Here is a 21,667-nt window from a genome sequence, read left to right as displayed (position 1 = left end):
GCTGTTTAATCTGCAAGTCTGACAAACCAGTTTTTTGTTTAAGCAGGAAAACAGGGAGCCATGACTAACATTTGATAACTGTAGAAATTATGCAAACAACACTTGGGATCACACAAAAGATAATTAATCTGTTCAAAAAATAATAACAAGGCTCCAATAATAATTCGCCACTCCTGCTTTACTACAGAAAACGGAAGCATCTTTATGTGTTGCTACACAAGAAAAAATGTATCTGTCAAACTTGTGATGACATTGGTTGAAAATTAAATTCTCCCTATAATTACTTGATCGGTTTTATACCAATATTCAAGAGCTGGTAGAAGAGGGTTTTGTGTCTTAAATAGAATTTTTTTATTTCTGTTCTAATTTAAAAGAAAACAAAAAGTGCTAAAATTAAAAAGTAAAACTCAGATTTGGTTATGCTGCTGTTAAGTTGTGTTTTCTGTCACAGATTCATTTTTGAACACTGTGACCTCTGAACAGAAAGGACCTGTGCTATTAGCATATTTATATGTGACCTGATTTTTTGGAAAAAGTGCAAATACAAACGTGCCATTAACATGTTAACTGTTTACACAGCTTATTTGTCTAATTTTAACCCTGTACCATTAACTCTCATGTTAACAATGTGCTAATGCTAATAACGTCAACTATTGCATGCTATTATGCAATTTAGCTTGATGTTTCTATCTGAAGTGACATTCAAAATATAAAGAATCACAGCAAAAATATATAATTCAGTCTAAACTGGCATGACTGCAAACTTTTTTCAAGCCAACAATGTCAAGTGTAATTTCTGTTACACAGCAGAAGGGGAACAAAAACCAGAGTAATTTTAAGTTGCCAACTTATTAGGTTACAGTACCTTATCAGTTCTAAATTGAAACTTGTTCCACCTTATTTAAAAATAGTTATGGGAGTATTACACAAAGGTTTAAACGAGACATTAAATTGTCTTTAGTCCACTATCTATATATTGTATGCTGCTTTATTGTAAGCTGTGCATCATTCAGAAGTATACATTCTACAGGTGATACAAAACTTTTTCAGTGTCTTCTGAAAATTAGAGAAGAATGCTAATAACTTCATCTATAACTTACTGCCCCCCCTCCTTGTATAGTTCATACCACATTTGTTTGGTCAGGAATTTGAATGTTTCTCTAAAGTAAACTGTATATATCAGTAACAATAAACGTCTTACTATAGGTAAACATTGAAATGTTAGTGATGATTTTGGGTTACTCTAGTGAAACAATTACATTTGTCCATTTAATCATTTAGAGGATCAGTTACTTTCCTGTCTTATGCAGTAACTAAGCCCAGATGTCACTCACTAAGTAACTGTCACACAGCAGGTGAGCTCCAGAGTTACAACAGAATGATCTAAATTAAGTGCAAACCAATGTAACCAAAGCAAAAACCTAGTGATTTTTACCATGAGGGATTCTGAAAATTATGAAGTAAGATCTTTCAAGTCTGAAAAAAATGCTGAGAAAAAGGTATCCAACCTTGCTCCCAGAGAGCCCCAACCCAGAGAGTTTTGATCAATTAAGACATTAATCTGTTTAAATAAATGGAGCTCTGGACACTGAAATGATCACCAGTCCAAAGAGCAACCGTTATTCAAATGAGGGTCCGAATGATCACAGCAAAACTGTTCCAGATCTTTACAAATTGGCAACCTACTGAAACTGCTGGAGTGGGGCTTTTCAGGACCAGGACTGGAGACGCCGGATCCACAGATTCATGTAATCACAGTGGTAAGGAACGCGTTTGGCTAGAGGAAAACAGTAAGGCATCGAGTTACAAAAGGTGCCTGTACATTTATTTTAAAATCTAGAATCTGTGAATACACTATTGATGGGCTTGCCATTCAACGTTTTAAAAAACAGCTCAGTTCAAAATCAATATTAAAATAAAAATATTTACAACACAAATTTTATAATACAATATAATACCAAGTATTCAGGCGGGGTATGATAAATACAACTGGCAGTGTTTGTATTTTCTATTGCAAAGAAATGTATTCACTGGTGGTTTCTATATTCTTGAGTTTCATTCCTTCTTACTGTATAGTAAAACTTAAAGTGCATTTTCATACTTGTTATTTTAATGGTCAAATTTACTTGTATTGTAGACCACAAACGATATCTCTAAATCACTGTACTATTGTGAAACTGCCGTGTTGTGGACTTAAGACTTGTGTATCATGAAAATGTTCACATCTCATTTCAATTCTTGATTGAATTTGTGTCACAAAGAAAAAGCGTACCATGGTTACCAGTGTACCTCCTAGTGACCATTTCTGGTTGTCAAAACTTTTGTAAATCTTTTCTAGCAACTTGTCAAAATCTGAAAGTACCAATGAGCCACTAGAAATTTGTTACTTAAAGGTTTAGGGGTTTATAACATTACTTAAATTGTAAAAAATTGTTACTGAATTCATAGCATAAAACATCATTCCACACTGCCTTGAAATAAACTGTATAGCTGACAAAGAAGACTCATAAAAACATCTACAACCAAATGAATAACAAAAATGTCACATAATCCCCCTTGCATAAAAGAATGGGAAAATCTTTTAAAAAGCCTTTTTAGTAAAAGGCTCTCTCTTGAAAAGCAGTTGATCCTTGAAATGTAAGTCTGGTATTGAAAGGGAAATGGGAACTTTATTCAGAAGCAGCAACATAAGAAGTAAAAACCACCTGACGCTGCTCAGCACTACTAGCTTAATTTACATCATTCCTGAAAAAAACAAGCCCGAATTAACTCATACATTGCGATCAACCAAGAGCATCATCACTGCACATAATCCAGGAAAGGCACCTACATAGTACAAGTACAAAATACTGCTGCCTTTTTCACATTTTAACATAGATAGGAACGTGAAACCTTCTTACAGATGTTGTGCTCGGAGGGGAAAAGGGCACAGGTGTATTTTCACTGGTGGAGAGAGGTGGGAGTACAGACGGAACACTTTTCGCTGTTTTGAGCACTTAACTGATTCTTTCCCGGGATTTCCGACCTAATCAATTGCACCAAATTAAAAAGCGACTCGCTCCAACTTCCAGGAAGACGACTAAAAGTCACCCAGAAGGTGAAGAAAGAAAAAAAAACGAAAGCTTCCCCCCCACCCAAAAAAACAACCTATAACGCGTCTTAGTTTGACAGTTGGGGTTTTCAGACCGATAAAGCGCCACAGACAATACTTCCTAACAGTCCGGCGAGGCGAAGGCACCCCGTAACAGACAAAGCCCCACACTGTTCGCGGATAACATCCTGCTCGCGACGCTTCCACGCGCAGCTCGGGCGCTGAAATACGGCTTCTGTTTATAAAACAAGAACGGTCACGTGAGCCCCGCACAAGGACAGCCGTTAAGGTCCGCGCCGACACTCCCCTGCTTCGGCCAAGAAACAAAGGGGGGGGGGGGCAGATCACGTCGCCATGGCAGCCGAATTCACCCCCCCACCCCCAACCAAAAAAATCCAAATAAAACGAAATCCCAACCGTCAAGGCAAGTGTGCGCTCTTAAAGCCGCAGAGCCAATTTCTCCCAAGTTTTAGCGGTACACGTCAAAAGAACAATAGAGCCGGCTGCGGAGCGCTGCCACAAACACACACACAGTACATGCAAACCCGCTCGGTCTGGACTGTCACAGACTCCCGACGGGGTACAGGACACTTGCCGGAAGCGAGGAGTCACTCAAGACAAAAGAAAATGGAGACAGAAAGGTACCTCTTCAAAAATGAACTTAAAACCCGGCCAACTTAGGTTCTGTTGCAAACCAGTCTCAAGACACGGAGTTCCGTTCCCACCGCAGAGCAAGCGCACAGCACGCAAGCAAGCAAGGGGAAAGGGTTTCTTTTCTTACCTACACAGTGAATGAGTTTGTGCCGCCAGGAATCGAGTTCCCGCCGGAATCCTTTCCTCTCTGCCGTGCATTTGGAGCTACGGCACTGGGCAGCCATTCTGTCTGTCCTCCTCTCGCTCTGCGCGTGACGTCACCCGACGTCATTTACATAGTGGGAGCGCACGCAACAGTGATTGACAGGTGTCACACGGCCCGGCGAGGGAGGGGCTTCGCCCGCAGCAACGGCTTTGACTGTGCGAGTGGGCACGAGGGGCTTAGCAGCTGCTTTTAGAATGGGAGAGCTGTGTGGGTATCGCTTTCGTTGACTTCTTTGTCGAAAGTGTGCTAGATTTGTTTTTTGTTTTACAAGCGCACTTCGGTAGTTTTCCTTTAAGTGTTGGGACAGGAACATAGCAAGAGTCCTTAGAGAAAGAAAAACGAGAGTTGTTTTTTTTTTCCTTCGCAACTTTCTCGGTTCTGCTTTGTGAACCTTGTAATCGCTTTCGGAAAGTGTTTTGAATTTTTTATTCTTATGTATATAAGGCAGACAACACATACAGTAGGAAGGCATTAGGGTCAAGAACAAAATAAAGTTGTTTTTTTTATTTGGAAGATCAATGCAAAATTAGGACAACACAAAATGTTGGGAGAAAAACAAATACCCTTGAGGAATATTCTCTGCTTACAACTGGTTTACAAAAGTCACACGGCATCAATTCTAAAACACTGTACAGTACATTTGGTTCCCTGAGTGCGTGTATTACCAAATGCAAATAATACAGTTTAGTTGTTCACATATGGGGTTAAAAGCCTTATAAATCATAGTATTTGTTAAATATAATCTCATTAATAAAGTTATAAAATAAACCGTCAGTGTAAAGGCTTACGGAAACAGCTAAAATGTATTTTGTATTTCTAAATACCTTATCATGGTTTTGATGTCTGCCTTTAGAACAATATTCTAAAATATATTCTATATGAAAAAAAAATAACATCAAAATAAGGAAGGGTAGTTATTCTGTAACCCTACAGTGGGATAACTGTTCACGCTCTAACAAAAACCACGGGTTTCATCTGTCACAAATACTTTCAATCAGGATAACAAATCAAAAGGTTCTCCATTGGAGGAAACTAATACACTGTTCCCTCCCCCACTATTTGAAATGGTTTTGAACATACAGTACATGAGAGAGAAAGAACAGGCAGAAGTAGGCTCCTGGAGAAGATTGGGATTGAATGGGATAAAAAGAAAGCAAAAAACTACATAAGCAGAGCGAGAGATTGCTTAGAATCCGATATAGTTTGATGTGAAAAAGCTGTAACAAAACGCTAGCGAAACACTCCCAATTCATTTTCCTTTGGAGGAGTTTTAGAATTTTTCAATATAAATTAAATCAATTGCAAAGCCCGTTCTTGCTCCCTTAAATATACAGTATGTCTCCAAAAAATTGTAGGCATTTTCATGATTGGAACCACTAGTGTACTTAACACGCTCATACTGTAATTATATACAGTACTTACATTTTGTGAACAGGTACCAGAGAAAGACAGTGAGGTGCCAGTTCATACAGAAAAGGCTGCTATTCAGAGGGAAATTGCACAGTTGACTTCTTTTATCTCTGTGTGCTGCTATATTCTTTTCAATAAAATACAAACAGAGCAAGTATATTTGTGTATTAAACTGAGTCTGTTTGTGGGAACTGCTTTTTTTCCTGCTATATTTGGCAACAGCATGGAGTAATCGTTAGGGCTGAGGACCAGAGGCTCGTGGAGCAAGAAGCAGGAAACTGCCGTTGTACCTTTTAGCGAGATGTGAAAGTAAACTGCTGTATCTGCTGCATAAAAGGACGTGTGCATTTGTTCTGTTGGAAGAATTAAAAATGAAAAAAAGTAGTTTTACTTTGAAAGAAGTGTATTCACTTGAAAATATTGAATGTAGAAGAAAGTAGTTCTTACACATAATTTTAAAGTTTACGAGCTGCAGATAAGCTATTCCATCCATTTTACATGGCCCAAATGGAGTGAATGGTACAACAAAGTCTGATTATTAAAACGTGCTGTATTTTGTACTGTTACTTGGCTATTCTGTCGAATGGTTATAACTATTTTTACACCAAGTTCAAACGGAAAGGTTGCCAAAGATTGGCTTATAATTCTTGCAGCATTCTGACAGGAAGTTTTATTTCTGAATCCAAATGAAAAAAAACAAACAATTTTCTACATACTGTACGGTTTCTTTCTGATCTATGGCGATCTATAGTAGGGTACAGAGCATCTGGTTTAAAATAGACAAGAATTGTTGAAAATTGAATTGAATTAGACTACTTTAATACAAAAAGTCAAAGAAAGTTTTATGTTGCATAAGCTGCATAGTTGATTAATAATTCTAGCTCACATTAACTATTGGGGACCAGTAATTAAAATCACACAGAAAATAAAGTATGCATTTTTAAAGCCTTTGTTTGGCTTGAAGCACTACGTTTTACCTCTTTTTAATCAATCAATCAAAGTTTATTTATCAAATGCGCAGCAGTAGTTCCTGGCAATGAAATGTCTTTTCTATGAGCTATCTGGGGAGGGATACAAAAATCACAAAATTAAAGTTACAAAATAAGGTTACATAATGATAGATAATAGTGCAATAGAAATTTAATAAGATATGGTGCTGTGACCATGCTCTTTTTTATCTTCATCTAATTATTAATAAAAAATTCAACTGTTGCTTAACATTATTTTAATGTAATTGTTGTATGAAATATACCTGTATGACAGCGTTATAATTATGATAAACCATCATCAATGTTCACTCCACTGATTACAAAAATAGCTATATACAAAAGCAATATACATTCAAGATCAAAACACTACTAAATTACAGTAAGGACTTTTGAAAGTCAAAGCCAACAATTAAATATCATAAGACCTTATTAAGTTAGGTACCTACGAAATACAAGCTACTGATACTAATTGAACAACATGAATCAGACAACACTAAGCTTATCAATGTAAAAGTAACATCTTAAGATTTTGGTATTTGAAAAAGGAAATATGTCTACTTTTGGATAGGCTGACATTTCAGTCATGTCCAGAGAGAATTGCCACAGTTCTGTATAGTGTTAACAAAGGAAAGCACAATTAAATTGCTGGCATTCACTGACAGATAGGGATTGTATCATCTCCATTTCAATGCATGTTGAAAAAATATTTATTAGATCAGAAATAACCACCATATATCTCAGGTAGATACTGTTGAGCAACAAGTTACTGGAACATGGAATTTGGTATTGATCAAGAAAAGCTACTTTTAAATTGAGAATAGCTAGTAAAAGCTGCTAATAGCTTCAACAGAGTTTGACTACCCTCATTTAGAACTCTGTGGGATGTCAGAATACAGTATTTAATTCCGGACGTTAAAAAAATCCTGAAATGTCAGAATAATTATGTCACAGCAGGCAATTAAAACACTGGAAAATGCCATCTGACTATGTGTATTCTATGTTATTTAGGAAACTAATAAATGACTGACAAGCATAAAGCTCCAAATGCAAGAGGCAGATGTGCTTTAAATTGACATCATTTTAAAGAATATAATTATGTTTCTAATCAAATATTTTGTAGAATAACCCACTAATGTCTTAAAACAAGCATAGTTTGTGAAAATACATTATATGTTGATGAAATTTAATGAGGACTGAATGTTTTCATTTTTACAACAATTAGTAACTGGAAAAAATATACAAGTGACATTCTCTGCCAATGAAAATCTGCTTTTTAACAAATGTTAGGATACATACAGCACAAATGAAATATTTATGAGATTTCTTTCTCATTTTCTGAGATAACAAAATGCACATATTTTACCCTCAAGGTTAAGCTAGTTTCATTTTGAATTTCTGTATGATTGCAGTAAGAGAGATTACAAATGCCGAAAGGGATAATGTTGCAATGACAGCTCAATTTCTTCCAAATGATTGCACTAGACCTATAAATTAAAATACAAGAGCTACACAGTGCCACCCTTTTCAGTAAAATGACATCATTTAGTATTTTCAGATGCCATTGTTCCACACTTAATCTATCTACACATTTAATATACCCTCTGATCTGTTGGTCAATTCTATGTCTTTTAGTCTGGTTACATTTAATTCAGTCCTTCAGTATATAAAGTAACAAACCTGGTTTATATAAGAATCATTCAAACGATCATTCAATCATTTAGACTGGAAAAGGTCGCCCTTATAAAGAAGTATAAAAAGTTTTAGGAAGAGGTTTTTTATAAAAAAAAAGGGAGCAAAAAAGGAAAACAAATTGCATAATCAAAAACTGCAGATGTAATGTGCTTAAAAACACTTCACTCAGATTGTTTATGCACTGAAAATCTGATGCAATATTACATCAGATATCACTGCAAACGGTGTGCCTACGTCTTAAGGCCTACAATCTAAACTCAAAGGTTTACAGTCTAAACTCAAACCAAATCCGTATTTACTGACGGTCTCGGTTGCTTTTGTTACCATTTACTGATTGTCATTTATATGTGAGGTAAAACCAGATTTCAAAGACAAATGAATATTGCATCATATTTTGTTAAATGCAGGATGCGTTAATCAAAAATTATGCAACCTTACATTGGAACATAAATCATCAAAGTCTGCCAGTATTTATTGTTTCTGTAATGCAAAACTGGTTGATTTAGTTAACACAGAAAAGGAAGGAAGCAGCTTTGGAAAACACTAATTGTGAAAAATGTTAGTCATTAGATCGACAGGAAGCTCAATGTGCTGTACTGAGTTTGTTCATTATCTCATACTGTATTTAAATTTCTTAAACAAGGTAGAGTACTGTTTGTAATTGTACACTCTTTCTGTTGTCATAGCAACAGAAGTAAAAAACCTTGTTAGGTAACATTATACTTTGAAATACTACAGAAGTAAATAAGTGCATTTTAAAGCATTGTCAGCCTAACGAGAGACTGAGAGAATTGTCAAGTATACAATTGATTAGAAGATGTAAGTAGGGACCTAAACACATAAGATACACAATACATGAGCATAAAGAATTTAAAAGTACTATTCTACTATTTTCCTCTATCTTCTACCATAGTCCACCTAATGGTTACTATCAATTAATAAAACAATGCTGCTGCATTCATCCCTGCTTCTTAACTAAGGCTTTGAGAAATTACTATTTCAACCACTGCAACAATATATTAACATGAGAAACAGGTTTTATCTAATTAATTATTTCACATATGATATACGTAATATACCATATACAATATAAAAAAAAAACTATTACATGAAAAGAAACATTTATAAACGGAGATATAAATCCCATAAATTCACATCAGCCTCAAGTAATTAAAGTCATAAACCCTTGCCACTTGATCCAATTTCTCTGCATAAAGTGTAAATAAGCTGCCTTTAGTAATTAGACCTAATGCTAATGCTTTCTAAAGTTTACTAATGAAGGTTCAGATATTTTTATTTCTTTAACTGGGTTATTCTTGGCCGAGAACATGTATAGTAGGCCCGGGTTGTTTACATACTGACTTAAATTGGTATGCTCATATATTATTATGGCTTATGTTTTATTTTTGTAGTTTTTTTTTACATATATCGTTTGTAATCGTGTTCATTATATAAAAATATCTTTATACTCCTCGGCTTTTGAAATTCAACATTTTTAACTAAATCCTAAAACTGTTGCTTTAGGAGAACATTAACTGCTAAATTTGGACAATTTAAATTTTAAAACATTGGCTGCTAAATGTAGCAGTTGATGTTCTAATTTTTTAATTAAATTTGTCTGTCCAGTTTATCACTGTGATAATTGTGTCCATTTATTTCAGGTATTTTACCCAAGGACTTGAGTCAAATCTGGTGCCTGTATTAGAGCTGGAACTGGTGGTTAAAGTGAGTGGGATGGCAAAATATCTCTAGTGTGTGTGCAGGGCATTGCATAACCTTCTAGGTTACACAATAATAACCATTATAATACCAATAAAAATAACAATTATAAGACAAAAATGAAATAGGATAAACCCTGAGATCTCACTAGAAGACGAGTGTAAGGTCAGAACTGAAGTTTGCCTCATTCTGCTGTAATTTTGGAAATGGCTGAGTCTTTCATGAAGGTTGAGTGATTATGGGAATGAGACACAATAGAAAGGGAAATGCCTTAGGCACTGCATGTAGGAAAGGAGTAAAATGCTGTCGACTCTGGTTATTGCATTCCTTTGCTTCCTAGTTAGAAAAATGTCAGCCGCGGAGAAAAAAAAAAGCCTTGATATTTTTCAATTGTGCAATTAAAACTCCAGAGCAAAGCGTTCACTTCAAATCACAGTAAACAAAGAGGTCAGGGTCTCGTGCTCTAAAATGTAGACAAGCATATGCTCTTGTCATAAGATCAGTGGGAAATTAGGACCGAATTTTAAATTATAGTCTTACATTGCAGAAACAGTCTCTTCTAAGAGGACAGCCAGGTTACAGAGCCAAAGTTTTGTATTTAAAAAAAAATATATAATAGCAGCAAAGGACATTAACAGATGAAAAGAATCATCTCTGTGAAAGGCAAATACTTCTTAAGGCCAAGTCCAGATACATCCACCATCTCTTAATCTCTTTTGTATGAACTTTAATGAGATCATTTTTTTTAAAACTGATTACATCTGAAATCGGATTGTATTTTGTGATTCTACTTTCTGAGAATGATTTGCAATGCACTCGCAAACGTAGTGTGTCTCGTTTTCCACAGTTCCGTGCAGTCTCTCCTCAGCCGCTATTTAAACGACCACGGAGATAAAACCCTCCATATTTACTTTGGATCCCTTTCCCACTCTTGTGCTGCACTCAAATCGATGCAGTTCAACAATGAATCATGAAAATGTGGAATTGTTTCCCTCAGCCCTGAATGTGCAGTTATCATCCCTCCCTCGAAAAAGCTGGAGTTAGATTCCAGCCTGCTCAGTAATTACTGCCCAATATTTAACGTACCACTTTTGGAAAAGGTTCTAGAATGGGCTGTTGCTGTTCAGTTACGCTTGTCTGCAAATAAGCTGAATGAGTCATTTCAGTTTGAGTTTAGATCAATGCGTAACACATGAACAGCTCTTGTTAGGGTTCCTAATGATCAACAGATGCCTTCACACTCTGCTTTTTTATCCATTCTTGTCCAGCTGGACCTCAGTGGAGCCTTTGAAGCTGTTTTTACATCATCAACATTTGTTCACATCTTTTCTAACCTGATGCAGAAAAGCAAATGCATGCTTTTGTCTTTTGCAGGCTTAGTAAATGTAACATAGCATTTGCCAGTGTAAACATGTTATTAGTAAATTGCTGTATGTGCAGAACTAAAACTAAAACATATGAGTATTTTGCACTTCTAACTTCTGTTCTAACTTCCTTGCACAGACCTCCTGTGGATTTCAGAATCAAATCCAGAATTATACTTTTCTCTTTTATGGGCCTGAATATTTTAGCTTCTTTCTAAATCACTGAACTGTTAACTCCTTTTATCAACTACTGTACGTGTCTTTTACACTGCCCTTCTTTCAATTCCCAAAATGAGGCTCTGAACTCTTGGGAAATGATATTTCTTTTCTTTTGCTCTGGGGCTGTGGAATGATCTCTCAGTCCGTATCTGATCTTTCTAATCAGTCACCACTTTTAACTCCTTATTTAATAACTCACTTTAATATTCTAGATTTTAATTTTGTTTAATTTGCTGTATTAATTTGCATGCAGCTTTTCCTTTGTTGAATTTTTCATCATAAACTGCTTTGAGATGATGTATGACAAAAATGCTACTGTATATGACTTATTAAAGTTAACACATCTTTGGACTAGATTTTTATATAAATTGTGTTTACATTTGCTACAGTATTACAGATGTAGAGTATGAAAAGATTTGCAAATCTTTGTCTGAACATTTCTATAGAGCATTATGCAGATTGTCTGTTTTAAAAATAAAACAAATGTAGTACCTTCACTAAGATCCTTATCGTTTTGAAAACTTTCACAAAATATCAACATTATTATCACAGATTCAGGTACTGAACCATTTTAGTTTTAGACAATAAAGTTGTTAATATTTCCTGGAGATGAAGATGTCAGGTGTGATGGCAAACATTTGTATAAGTTAGAATTCTGAATTGGCATCAGGCATTGATAGTGATCAATGTGAATATTGTAGATGAATATCATCATATTAAACTGTGCTGTGGCTTAGTTATACACCCTAAATAAAAGATGTCTATTTTATATTGAGGTGGTGGAACAAAACTAGGAATACACACTGTGTAAACAAATGACTACCAGGTTTAATACATGTACCCCATCATTCAGATACAATCCTTTGAATCCAGAGATGAAAAAAAAAACCAATATGAATGAAGAGGCATTGGAGCCATTTATATTTTGTACACCATGTTTTTCTCTCCTGTATCACATGTGTGATTATTGCTAATTGCTGCCTTTGTATTTCTGAGACCATGTGTGTGTATTTGTCACCATTTATCTTTGGTTTTGTGCAATCCTTTTCTTTAATTATACTCTTTAAATGATAGTGATAATGGTTAGATATTGATCAAAACACAGGCAGCAGGGATAAGTGTCAGGAAATTCAGAGGTATAGTAAGGGAAGACTGTGTGCTTAAATTTTAAATGTACTGTAAAACTTTAGGAGATCTCAAAAGTTAAATACAACTGTTATTATTATATATGAAGATATAAAAAAATGTTGTATTCGAAAAGTGGTGGATTATTTGATGACCATTCCGACACCTGAATAAATTACAAATAATTAATCTGTGCCTTCAAAAACAAAATAATAATTACTGAACGTACTTACATTGTCTCTTTTCTGTCTCACTGTATTTGTTGAGTTCTGTTATGTTATTTTGCAGGTTTTAGTTTTTGATCAATAACCCTCTCCCTTTAACTTAAAAAAAACAGACATCCATGAATTAGACTGAAAAGAGAAGAAGGAGATGAATATACCTGAACTTTACTACCTGAAAGTAAATGCAAAAAAAAAAAAGGAATGCGTATGGCAACATTAAATATTTAGAGGGTTCTGTAAAATATGGGTGCAAACAGGGTGACACAGTGGTTAGCATTGTTATCTTGTAGCATGGACTTTGTATGTTCTCCCTGTGTTCATGTGTTCTTCCTCCTTCACTCTATAGACATACAGTACTGGTAGGTTCATTGGCTTCGTGGAAAATTGACCCTAGGGTTCGTCTGCATCTGTGTGTTCCCTGCAACAGACTGGCGTCCCCTCCAAGGGATTGCTCCTGTTGCTTGCTGGGAAAAGCTCCAGCTTCCCTGTGACCCTGAATTGGAAGATGTGGTGAGGAGATGGATGGATGTTTGCAAACACATGAATGAGTATGACGGTTTTAGCTCTGTCACGTTCTAAAGTTATAAGTACAATAATATTCTGAAGAAACTGTTAAAAGACTTTCTCTAGATGGTATCATAAGGAGTCTGTTGTTCAAAATGTGTTTACTTAATGCTGCAACTCCCTGTTGTTTTCTTCTTTATCTAAATCATTCCAAATAAACCTGTTACACTTTATGTTATTTAATTTCCTTATGGGATTCATATATCTCTTAGTATCCGCTAATACATAATCTAATTAACAGACTATTTGCAGTGGTGTTCTGCAATGTATTTACCATCATCACAAATGTCAGTAACATTGTATTTCACAGAAATGCTATTAAATGGAGGGAGGAGTGATTTCAAAGAATAAAACTCACATTAAAACAGTAGGTTAAACTTTACTGGAGGACTGAAATAAAAGTGAAAATAAAAAACACATTATTTACATCCTAAAACATAAAATTGTCTAATTTATCAATTGCCGAAATAACAATTATTTTTTGGTGAATATGTAAAGTAAAATACAGGTCTTCAAACATAAATTAATTGTAGGATTAAGCATTAAGAAACATACCACAATGTTTGATTGCAAGAGTTGTAATTGGAAACGGGAACAGGCATGGAGAATATAGACAGACTTTGATCAACTTTGATTGATTGATTGAAGTTCACAGGCTCATACATAAGACTTAAGGACTTACTAACCTGGGGTGGAAATCTGGATTTCTTCTTCTCAAGGTTTCATCAACAAACACTCCAAAAAAAACACTAACTCATTTAATTAGTAATGGATATCATATCTGAATTTGCTTTTCCTTAACTGACATGCAATGTGTAGAGACGCCCTTATAACTGCACTTTACTGCTGTTAATTTTCTACTTGTTACAATGCACCACCATATAGGCTCTGGTCTTCTGTTTGCTCTTATTGGCCTGCCCTGAAGGTAAATAATTTTTTATGCCTTTAGACTTTAGCACCTTTACGTTTAAGGAAACAATTTCCCCTTAACACATCATTAATGAATTCAAATCCCAGATAGATAAAATATTTATGCAGCGATGTGTTTTCGACCAGTGATGTGAATTGAACTGGTCTGTACTGTGATGTGAAGAGTAAAGGGGTACTATATTAGAAAGGAATTACAACAATTGTAGTAAGAAATTGTTGGACAAATTGTCTAAAAATAATTTTAACAAACTAGAAAAATCTGTTTTTATAGAAATAAAATCCTCAGAATAATTGATAAAGAATTTGTTATTAGCTTACTAAATTAAAGGAATGGATGTGGGTTTTTGAAAAAACATCTTGAGTCATTAAGTACAATTTAGGTAGAACTGAAATGTTTTAACAGTAGCCAGCCTCATAAAGATTTTGTCTCCACCTTAAAATTTACTTCATTTTATAATGCCAGATAAACTGCAGCTAATTGTTCAATTCTCTTGTTAAATGATAATTAAAAAAATGTGTCTCCCTTATGTGAGGGCTGTAACTTTGAGAAAATCTGGAGCAGATGTATTTATCCAACTAATTTATGCTTTTGTTGTGTTTTCAGAGTTTTGTTCAGGTTAATCTTTAACTGAACTGTATCTCTGCTAATCGTGCACAGATAAATATTAACTGGTCTGGACATTTCCCTTTGTGACGACAGAGTCCCACAGACAAGAACAATTCAATTAAAACAGACACATGCAAAATGTGTGACCTGAATCCAAAAACCAACACTGTAGTGATATTGTAAATATTGTAACTGCATTTGCTAAACATATTTAAAACAATTTCATTTTCTTACCTGTGAGAGCTTGATCAGGAGTGTGTGCATGTTGTTAGTCTTGCTGTTGTCAGTGTCACAGACCTCTTGTTTCAGGGTTTAAATAGCAACATTAGGTGTACAATGGACTAGGCCCGAACTTGTGGGAGGGGCAATGTAGTTAAATCTGAGACTGTATCCTTTGTTAGCTGTCAGAGTAGTTGGGAGTCTATTGTTGGACTCCCAGTGATAGAAAGTTGTTTGAAATCTTTTGCAAGAGGGGTACAAGCTTGACCATTTTGTGTTCCAACTGTCAATAAATTGCACTTATTAGTTTCAACATGTGTTAAGACTCATGGTGTCTTTAATATCACACCCCTTTATTCCTATACCTGTGCCTTTCAAACCTCCAAGGAACTGTGTTTTGACAAACTTTTAAACATATTGCAACCGGGAAATGGATTCAGACTAGATTGTGAATCTGGTCCCACTAACACCTCTTCATGTAGCAACCTTAGCTTTCACAGGAGGTCAAGACCTGCTGTCCTTCATCATGTGGCCAATTGGAGACAGACAGGTTGCTAGTCCCTAAAATGACAGTATATACTGGTAGACTATATAACCACAGTGAAAAAGAACAAGGAAAAACACATGATGAAATACAGGTTCGGGGACCACAGTCCGGCCACAGTCCGGCCAAAGAAACTAAGCAGTACAGGAAGAGCTGGCTGTGTAGAGAGGACAGGCTGCACTCCCACTGCCAGCCGAGAGAAGCATTTTTAAGAAGAAGTTTTACGTTCTGCTACACAGCAAGAAATTGGGATTTTACATATATTTTCCCCCCAAATAATAAATAAAGTCCCAGAACCCACACCTGTCAGAATCAGAACAACTGTCAATGCTAATGTATGCGGAGGGAGGAAACGTCATAGAGCTGACAGCCTGGTATGTGATCTCCTGTCACAATCTGAAAACAGAGAGTGAGTAACTCTCAAAGATATTATTAAGTATATTGGTGTTCTAAATGTTTGCAATTCTTTAATTTTTTTATTGTTTTGGCAGCACTGTAGTTAATTGGTAATGTCAATCAAATTCTTAGAATTTGAATTTTAAAACTTGAAAAAGCAAGACGTGGAGGCTTCCTGTGCTGGTGGGACTCTGCTGTCCGCACAAGAGAGCAGTATTTTGTATTTTGGGTTCAGAGAGCTGTGGTTAGTTGCTTAGCTACCTGCTATATTCATACAGAGGACATGAGAAGAAGACATTTAGTAGAGCTTAAAAAGTATGTTTTTCTTTATTGTCTGTTATTTTATCGGCAATTTAAATAAAAAGCACAGTTTTAGGACTGGTTTGCCATCTCCATGTGTTTGTTAACTGAGTCTCACTGCTACACTGCCCTAATATATAATAGTACTCCGCTTTCCTATTATTATTGTATGCACAAAATATAACGGAGGTCAACTACTTGAATTCTGGCACTCACTTAAATATATGAACGTTAAACATGTATTGTAGACACACTCAATTTTAAGAACATATCTTGTGCCCAGAGAATAAAAAACTGACTGAATAATAATAATTCAGTTGTACGAAGGTATGCTTTTCTATACTGAAATGCTTTAGAAGTGCAACACATTCTTTCCCCACAAAGGATTAATTATTCAACACAAACCGATTAACCCTTTCTATGCATGATATTATGAGAGGGCCCTTCACAGCAATGCTCAATTACCTAAGCTACTAAACAATATATACTGAGAGGGATTCAAAATACAACAAAATGCTGTTGACATGTTCATGGTTGACATGGTCCAATAAACATCTGTTACATTTTAGTGCCTCTTAATATATTAGATATTCTTTATATTTTAAACTGTTTTTAAATTAATTCAAATTAGTGAAATATGGTTTTAGAATGGACTATATTATTCCGCCATCTACCCAAAATTACATTACTGACTTTAGGATGCTATAGTCCAATATGGTGTCCAAGTCAAAATCCATGTTATCGTGCCGCTGGGACACAAAGACAGCCAAGCGCAAGCTCAGAGACAACCCAATGTACACAGCTGGTATTACTGTGTACAGGATAGTTTGAAGTGTCCTGGCAAGCACATTGTGAAACAAGATAGCAACATAAAGATACTCTTGATGATTGTGCTTTGCATTGTCTCACATTGTTTTTTGAAGCATTCTGTTTGTCATTAAATAGCAGTGCTGAGTGACACAGATCTTACTTGAGCAAACAAAATGTGACATTTTCAAATTTTCAGACCTAGAATTCAGCCAAGCATAAGTGTTTTCAATACCGTTTTAGTCCTTATCATCATTTTGACTACATTATTAAGACTGCTGTGAATTTATCTGTGCAGTGTTTCTCATATAAAAACTACCTTCCAACAAAGAAATGCTTGGTTGAAAAGACTGATAAACAATCTTGTAAAATTCTGTTACTATGTTCTAGCAAGCTAATCACTCATATTCGCCCTTCGGACTGTTTTTATTTGATTATGATGTTATACATATGGCTTATTAGAGTCCCGCTGTTCTTTCAAGATATAATAATTAAATGACTTGCTATTCTTACTTAAAATTAAATCAAGGCCAATCCCTAATGTATTTAATACAGCTAATACACACAATATAAAAAATCAAACAGGAGGATTCAGGACCAAGTAAATCATGTAGTTATTTTGGTACACATATATTATTTACTAAATTCTTGCAATATTCTCCAGTATTGGTTGTAATTCACAATAAAACTTTCATGATAAATATATAAAGTATATATCAATATATAAGTATCTGTACAAAATTAGGAACTAGTCCTTATTTTCCAGTTTATTACAAATTGCAATTCTATGTGTGAAATGTTTTTGTATGTTTTCACATTTTTGTATGTTTTAACCAATATACAAAAGCTATATGATATATGTCTACATCAAGATATAGATATATATGGTGTACATGTAGTGCATAATAATGAAACATTAATGCGCAACGTAGTTCTACATTTTCACAAAATAATTATTTTCATTTTAGGAGAACCATAAAGCTGGCAGTGTGAAAAAATTAAGGCACATATTGTAATTGATCACTTTCTGGCAAAATACCAGAGTAATTCTTAGAAACATACTTATCTGCATATATACATGCACACTTTTGTGTCTTTTCTATCTGTGTGTATTCTGTTTTTCCCCACATTTTGGCATGAAGCCAAATATGAATTAGTTATTGTAGGAAATGAAGTGTAGAATGAGTTCTTATGATGTAAGTATATTTCTGCCAAAATGCCTGTCTGCTCTGCAGGTGAATATACTGTATCTTAACAAATATTGTTTCGAGTTTTCCATGAAAAAGCATAACAGCATACAATTTAGATAAATTAGATTTTAGATTAGCATGAGGCAATTTAGATGATGCCGTAAATTGCAATACTTCATAATTATCATAATAGACTATTATATTGCCTCAAGTTGCGATTTCTGTTATACAGAAATGTCATACCTTTGAATAAGCTGACTACAGGAAGAGCGAGTCTTTTATTCTGTCAAATAATCTCTTCTGATGAATGGATTTTTGATAGCAGTACAAGAACCGCTTGTTAAATGGAACTCTGTCCTAGTTCACCTTGACGCCAGTTGCCTTTTCATTTGTGCCTATTTTTTTAATTTGCTTGCTCCAGAACGAATGTGTTTTTTTATGGCAGGGATTTCTGAAGCTCATATTATTCTCTCCATGGCTGATTTTGAAAAGCCATCCATCCCTACACAGCAGTTCCAAAACAAAAGAATGCATACAGAATTGGTTGTACTGAGGGGAATAGGTCGAGCTTGATTTATTTTCTTTTTGGAAAGGTCCTGAAACAAAAAGAGGTAGATTTGAATTTGAACCCACCCTTATTTGCATTCACCCACTTTGGATCCACATGGGAGAGTGCGTGCGCTCCTCTAACAGGGTAGTGTAGCCTTTCATCATCTGACCCACTACCATCTTCCTTGTGCCCCACAGGAGAATTCAGACCATCGGGATCAGCAGTGGTGTCACTTTGAGCTCGCAAACACCTGCAGCACGTGGTTGCTGTTGTGCTGCGAGATCAGAAAAACCTCTGTCACAACAACCCGCCCATTTCTGCCAATACTCAACCTGGTGCATCCCACCATCTGGAGAAACCTGGTCACAGTCAGCTACTGACCTCACAGGCTCAAGCCAGCAATGTCAAGACAGCATGGCTCGGCCTGCCCTGTGAGCAAGCAACTCCACTTTAGTCCATCACCTGGTTAGAGGTCAAGTTGCATAAACTTGACCAAGCTTCTCCCTGTCTGTGTGTCTGTGTCTCCATGGAGAAAAAGCTGCGGTCTGCGAAAAGACGAATTCCTAATGCAAGAAATTGTATAGAGCTAATAAAGAAACATTATAAAACATTATTACATTATAAACTGTTGTTTCTTTTCACGGATTTTGCATTAGAAATATAATGAATGTCTAATTAATGTATCATTATTTTTCTGTAATAAATGAATCCCTTAATACACCCATCCATTTAATGCAACACTATTCCGAAATTGAAACATATGAGTGATTTCAGGCCATTCAATTATTTCAGAGTTATTTACTGAGGTTGCGGTGAAAGTTTCCTAGTGACTCATTTTTAGTTTTTAGGAGAAATGTACATACATTCTAGAATCTCTACTTTTAATTTGGATGCTGCAATATCCTGCAATATTTGGATCGGTTATGTTGAGCATGTGGGTGTGTTGATAAGACAGGTTTGTTATATTATCTCCCCTCTGCCTTCAAAACCTCTTTGTTTTCTAGAGACTTTCCTTAGAGATGTATCTCCCAAAGCCATACACTATCTTTGCCCCTAGGCTGGTAAAATAATAAAACCACACTTAAACTCTATTCACGGCGCAGTCTGTGTCTTATCTGAATACATCATACGTCTTGTTATCAGCGTCTTCTGTCAAACCAGATGAAGAAAAAAAGTCTGTTAATTAAAGAAAATTTCAACAATAACATCCAAAGACGAACTCTTTTTTACGGTATAACCCCCCGCTGACTGGTACATAGAAACAGGCCTCACACTTGCATGAACACACGTACAAGACACAGAAAGATTACTGACAGATAGATGCAAAGAGATGGATGAGCTAGGAAAAGAAGTCAGGGCTAAAAAAGAGGGTAGGATCACACAACCAGAAGCTGCACTGTCAGGCTGTTTTTGATTTCCTTTAAACCAGGGCTGAGATATTGAAGATCTGAGCTCAAAACAAAAAAGGTCCAGTTGGCGAACTACTGTACTTGTACAATGTAGAATCAGGTGCGGGTGACTTGTGATGCCCTGTCCCATTGTGATCTATTTTAGCGTCTGTATCTTTTTTTTTGTTTGCCTTACCCAAGTGGGTCATTTGTTTTGCACTCCACTAGAATTATTATTTAACCCTGGCAATTGATGTTTTATTTCACATAATGAAAGCTTTTTGGTACAGTAAATGTGTACGCAATCACAGCTTATTTGTGTGTGAAATCTTAAATTGGTGTGTCATCCAGGTTGTGACCTGATCGTGCTGTGTCCCCTCTAACCCTAACCCTAACCCTAACCTTTAACCTTAGCTTTAACCCCAACCCTCCTATTTCTTCCTAGTCAAGAAATCAGTCCATTTCCTGAAACTCAGGTCCAATCAGGAAACGCAATCCTTAACAGATGTCTAGAAACATTTAGAAATATCAATTCAAAAACACAAATATATTGTGTATTGTTTAGCTGCATGGTCACAATTGGGAAACCACCTTTCCAGTTTCTTTAATTCACAATTTCAAACCAAATACATTCTTTGTCATACAGAGATTATTGTGCTGTTACATTAACTCTCTTTCCTGATCTTTTTATATATATATCTTAGATATAAGATATAAGATAATATTCAGATGGGGAGGGCCCTTTGTTGTCTTTTGTTGTTAATTTTACAATATATCCTTTCCACCACTTCAAAAACTGGATATTTGTAAAACAAATCTTGTCATTTGCAGAAGCAAACATATTTTATTTTAAAAAATGTAGAATTTGCATTTAGAAATGTATTACAAAACCCCTCTTATCTTTAAGCAAGAGTCAATACCACAATCAACTAATGGAAAAAGCGAACTAATAATTAAGTTCAAGAGAAAAACATCTTTAAGTTGATTTCAAAGAAACCACACCAGTAGTTCAAGTTCCCTAAGACTGCTAACTTGCACATTATGCCTGCTGAATTTTACGTTAATGTATGAAATAAAAAAAGAAAATAGAAGAACATATATTATGTCAAACCCAGAAATCTATATTCATATAACTACTTAAGTACCTGCTCATGAAGAAGGCTTAAAAAAGAATCTGATACTATGGAAACCATAACTCAAAATGTCTCCAAGCAACTAAGAAGTGATTGTGCCTGTTCTTTCAAGTATTGCGAGTATTTAGTGCTGTCAAATCATGTTAACTGTTTCCTACACAGCTGGATGTTGCTTTCATTCATTTTCAGTGGCACATAATTGGCGTAATGATATAAATGATGTACTAGCGGTGGTGCAAAATTGGTTGACGCAAATGAATCAAATCAAATCTAGGCCTGTTGCTGGCGATTGTAATTAACTAAACAAACTGTTTCTGTTCTCAAACACTCCTTTACCCCTCCAAACA

General features: G+C 35.4%; 1 protein-coding gene across 13 annotated transcripts in view; it reads right to left on the bottom strand.

Moving 5' to 3' along the window:
- Nucleotides 1-14,112, bottom strand: part of lcorl (ligand dependent nuclear receptor corepressor-like) — a 53,520-nt gene extending 39,408 nt beyond the window's left edge. For 3 of the 13 annotated variants that reach the window (XM_088636586.1, XM_088636596.1, XM_088636566.1), the window contains exon 1: nucleotides 3,873-4,004. Coding sequence is in view for 6 of the 13 variants with exons in the window: in XM_088636539.1 (XP_088492665.1) it covers nucleotides 3,873-3,969 (97 nt within the window). In the remaining 7 variants the exon portion in view is untranslated. Of the gene's footprint in view, nucleotides 1-1,686; nucleotides 1,778-3,872; nucleotides 4,035-13,942 lie in introns of those variants that run through there. The other 10 variants (XM_088636605.1, XM_088636576.1, XM_088636548.1 and 7 more) reach the window with 7 other exon arrangements.
- Between the last annotated feature and the right edge of the window lie 7,555 nt (nucleotides 14,113-21,667).

Source organism: Lepisosteus platostomus, chromosome 1 (genome assembly GCF_059453375.1).
Source record: "Lepisosteus platostomus isolate fLepPlt1 chromosome 1, fLepPlt1.hap1, whole genome shotgun sequence".
NCBI classification, from domain to species: Eukaryota; Metazoa; Chordata; class Actinopteri; order Semionotiformes; family Lepisosteidae; genus Lepisosteus; species Lepisosteus platostomus.
The sequence above is the reverse complement of the archived record's forward strand: the minus strand, read 5'-3'. Positions and strand labels throughout refer to the sequence as shown.